The following is a 4,292-nucleotide window of genomic DNA, read 5'->3' as shown; positions in this document are numbered from 1 at the left end:
AAGTGATATAATAATGCAAAAATAACGTAAAAACCCTTGAGACATTCATGACAAGAATCCCATCTTTTTGTCTCAGTGCATTTCAAAGTGCCCAAGGGGACCCTTTCTTTTCCAGAAGAAAAGCTGAGTTATGCATTTTCCTATTATATTTAATTGTAGAGAGAGATTCCTGTAACAAAAATTGAGCTGCCTCCAGAGTGCCTTTATCTCTTAAAACTGGAAATCATCCATGTGGATGTGTGACCTTGTTGCCAGATCATGTATTCAGTTTCTATTTTGATTTTAAATGTGGTACTCTCCTGAGATAATAGGTGGCTCTGTGGGTCTTACCCGTATGGGTATGGAATAAGAGAAGCATGTGGAAACCAGCCAAACTGGAAATAAAAATATGACTGTTGGACTTTCAAACCCTGGTTTAAACATCTTGGCAGAAAGGGTTAAATGTGCTTGTAAATGTAACTATTGTAAGGCTTTTCCTGGCTGCATGCCAAGTGGCAGGCAGTCCTTTTGGATGCATAAGGGCACAGGATGATACAGTTAATGCTTCAGAAACCTCTGGAACATCTGGGCTCCAGCAGGGACTAAGCAAAGATAACATTGTGTGTTCAGATGTGTGCACAGAAACTCTTGGCTCACAGGTGGGGCTGAGGACCATTCACAGTCTTCGTAAGCAAGACTTACTTATCCGAGAGAATACTGTAGCAAACAAATTTCAACTACATGATTATGGGAAAAGTCTATGAACTTTACAGAACTGAGGATATTCTCCTTCCCTCTTATGTCTTTCTCAGATTTTTGCCTCCTCTTCACACTCCCGAGACTGAGGAAAGTGTTGAAAAAATCTTTCAATTCTCTCTGGAACACTCCTAATCCTTGCTTTTTTGTTCCTTCCCTCCTTGAATCCTTCCCACACACGTGCACCATAATGCTGTCCAACCAACCTGTTCCGGCATAATGCCCTGTGAGCCCTGGGTTTGTGGCTAATCCCTGCCCCATCCTTGTAATGGCCACAGTCCTCACGCTCAAGGTATTCCCTGCAGCCCCAGGAAGCAGCATAAAATACGAACTCCAGAAAAGAGCTGAGCAGGAGGTTTGGATGCTGAAGGAGAAGATGGTGGGTTCAGGAAAAATACCTATGCAGTGGTACATTTCTGACTTCAATACATGTGAATTACTACAGTTTTTGAAACAAAAATCCTTGGGGGTGCCTCTTTTGCACGGGGCACCTGGAGGTGTTGAGGTGCTGTGCTGAGAAGGCTGTAAGGAGATAAATGGAGCAGGGACCACAAGCTGCATGGTGTATTTGAACTAAAACTAATTTGTGGATGGATGGATGGATGGATGGATGGATGGATGGATGGATGGATGGATGGATGTCTAATAGTGATCCCTGCACATCCTAAGCATTATAATGGAAATAGAGTTTCCAGTATAATGCTCAGAGGAAGAGTTCCCCTTCCTCTCCTTTGAAACCACATTTTCTGCCAGGGCAGATGACCCCTCTTCTGCTTGGTTGTTCAGCCCTTATAGTCCCACCTCCTGCCTTACCAACATGTGTGGGAATCCCCTGTGCTTCCTCACAGAAATTTTGTAGGTTATAAATTTGTAACAAAGCTTAATCACCATAAACACAAAGACCCTTATGAAGTGTTGTAGCCATGGGATCTGGCTACCCTTGGCAAAATAAGACAGAAAAAAACTGTACACTGCTCTTTGTGCAAGGACAGATTCAAGGTTTAATGCTGTGCACCTTTGTAGATGCTGGCATGGGCTGCAGAGTCACGCTTACTCACAGCAGAAGACTCTCATGTCATTGAGAGCTGTGTCATCCCACTTTCCCTGGGGTTTCTCCACCTTTGTTTGGAGCCCACAGATGGCCCCAGAGGTGCAGTTGCTGCTCCATGGGCCGAAGTGGCCCCCAGAAAGCCCCCAGCCCTCCAGCGGTGTCCCATTGGAGCAGGCGAACCTGACGTTGTTGACTGCCGTGTTGTCCTGCAGGTACTGCCACCTTTCCACGCGCAGAGAGAACGACACCAGCCTGCTGCTGGAGCACAGCTGGGCCTCGGTCCAGTTCCCCCACCTGCCAGAGGGAAAAACAACTCACCAAGGCTTGTCCAGCCCCTGCTGAGCTGCAATCAACACCTCAACCTGCCCGGGCTCCTGGCACTCCTGGGGCAAGGGACGTACACGGGGGTGGAGGGTTTCTAGGAGCACCTGTTTCACTCTCCTTCCCCATCATCCCCTGGATGCCCAGCCACCACCAGCTCCACTCTGCCCTGTTCCTGCAGAATCCCTTGGCAACTTCAGCTGCTTGCTATGTCCCTGTTACTTAATGTACTTTCCAAAGTAAGATTAAAAAATATAGCTTTAAGATCTGTAATTTCTGATCTTTCCCTCATTTTCCAAAGCACTGTTCCTTTCGCTGGGACCAGACCTTTGCCCTGAAACCTTCACACTTTGTGGCCAAGGTGAACTCATCCACCTCAAGGGGAAACTTGAGCCACCTTCACAGAGGGTGTGGCTGCCTGTGGAGAAACCATTGCACTGGTTTCCCTTCAAGCTCCTCAGGAGCTGCTGCCCTGCAGGAGGATGAGAAAGGGAAGGCTGCTCACCCGCCCACGGAGGACTCGATGGCTGTGCCGTCCGTGCAGAGCAGGCGGACCCCGTTCAGAGCCGTGTCGTCACCAAACAGCCAAAATCCCTGGAAGGGCTGGACCTTAGAAGAGACAAAGAAAAAGGGAGAGGTCACCCTTTTAAAAGAGGTGATGAGATGAGTCATGGTGGTGAGGAGGCTTTGGGGACAGAGCAAGAACGTTAGTGCAGCTGAGCAGGGCTGTGAGGCGGCTCCATCACATCTCTCAGGAAGCCCATTTTGCTGTTGCCTTTCTCTGTTTCTCTCCAAGCAGTGGAGCAGGCGCTCTGGAAACAGGAGAGCTTGGTGGCTGCTGTCCCAGGCCATGCCCACCCTGTCACCATGCGCTGTGATACCCAGAGCTGGGGTGCTGGCAGGTGGGACTTGCCCCTGGGAACAGGCTCTGCTGTACCAACCCCAGGAATTTTCTTACCCAGTGACCCCTCTGCTAAGGAATCACTTACTAATCACAGGCTAAGGAGCCTGGAGAGATACTCTACACTAGAAATGTCTTGCTGTGAAGCCTGCCTGATGCAGACACAATACAAACTGCTGTGATGGGACAAAGTGCTGTGGCCAGCCGGGCTAGGATCAGAACAGAAGAACATTGTCTCACAGCAGGTTTTGTTCCCCGCCCTGAAGAGGAAGTCCAAGCTTACCTTCAATTCAAATCCCTTTGCGTAGCCGCTGGGGCAGAATTGCCTGTGCCCCCAGGAGCCCCAGGGCCCTCCGTTTGGCACCGTGAGGATGGACTCATATTGCCGTGCCCCTGTGCCCCCGAGGCAGGAGCCCAGCAGGCAGAGGATGCCCGGGATCACCAGCCGCATGGCAGGAACCTGCTGGCGCCTCTGCATGGAGGGGTTGGCACAGGGGAATTTATTGGCCGGGAGGGTGGGTGCGAGTCCTCGGGGAGTGTCAACAAAGCTGCCGGGAGCAGGTCGCTGTTGCTATGCACTGCTCCGCCGAGTGCTCGCTGGGGAGGCTCCCGGTGTGCCCTGCCGGGGGGATTGCGGGGAAAGCATCCGCTGGAAACCCGAGGATGAAAAGCAGGGAAAGGGGGGCAGGGCTGGGGACATTCCTCAAGGAGATGGTTGTTTGGAGGAGGGTCCTGGCAATGCTGCAAGGAAAGGGTTGAAGAGAGAGAGAGAGGTGTGAGGAGAAGTGATGGACTGGAAGGGGAAGAAGCCTCTCAGAGGCTGAGGGAAAACTTGAGACGGAGCAGTCCCAGGGTCTTTCACCCTGTGGAAGTTCTCACTTGTTTCTTCCTTGCTTTCCTTTCTTTCCTCCCCACCTCACTAAGGCTGAGGAAAGTGCCTACACTGGAAGCCATTGCATTTTCATCTGGGACATGCATCAAGTGAAGGTGACAAAGTAAAGTGTCTCACCTTGCAAAATGAATGCTCCAGCTGCCGCCTGCCTGGTGTGGCCCTTGCTGAACTCGCTTCAGTTTACTGGTGTCTTGTACTGGGGACGGGGGAGGGGGAGAAAAACTTCCTGTGGCTGCATCACGCCATGGAGCTGTGAGGCTCCCAGCTGCCCAGGTGTGTCTTCAGCAGGTGTGAGCACCCAGAGGGGGGGGGGAGTATCCAGCAGAAGCAGACCCTACTTCTGCTGTGGTGCCTTTCTCAGATGTGACTCCCTGTTTCATTCCTTGTTCTCC

General features: G+C 51.0%; 1 protein-coding gene across 1 annotated transcript; it reads right to left on the bottom strand.

The window, feature by feature from the left end:
• Positions 1–1,785: 1,785 nt before the first annotated feature.
• Positions 1,786–3,459, bottom strand: LOC136374141 (vitelline membrane outer layer protein 1-like). Its single transcript, XM_066339361.1, has 3 exons — positions 3,292–3,459; positions 2,613–2,716; positions 1,786–2,080 (listed from the first exon to the last, which is right to left on the bottom strand). Exons 1-3 carry the CDS (start codon positions 3,457–3,459, stop codon positions 1,786–1,788), a joined length of 567 nt encoding a protein of 188 aa, XP_066195458.1.
• Positions 3,460–4,292: the final 833 nt, after the last annotated feature.

This window comes from Sylvia atricapilla, chromosome 2, assembly GCF_009819655.1.
Source record: "Sylvia atricapilla isolate bSylAtr1 chromosome 2, bSylAtr1.pri, whole genome shotgun sequence".
Classification (NCBI taxonomy): domain Eukaryota; kingdom Metazoa; phylum Chordata; class Aves; order Passeriformes; family Sylviidae; genus Sylvia; species Sylvia atricapilla.
The sequence above is the reverse complement of the archived record's forward strand: the minus strand, read 5'-3'. Positions and strand labels throughout refer to the sequence as shown.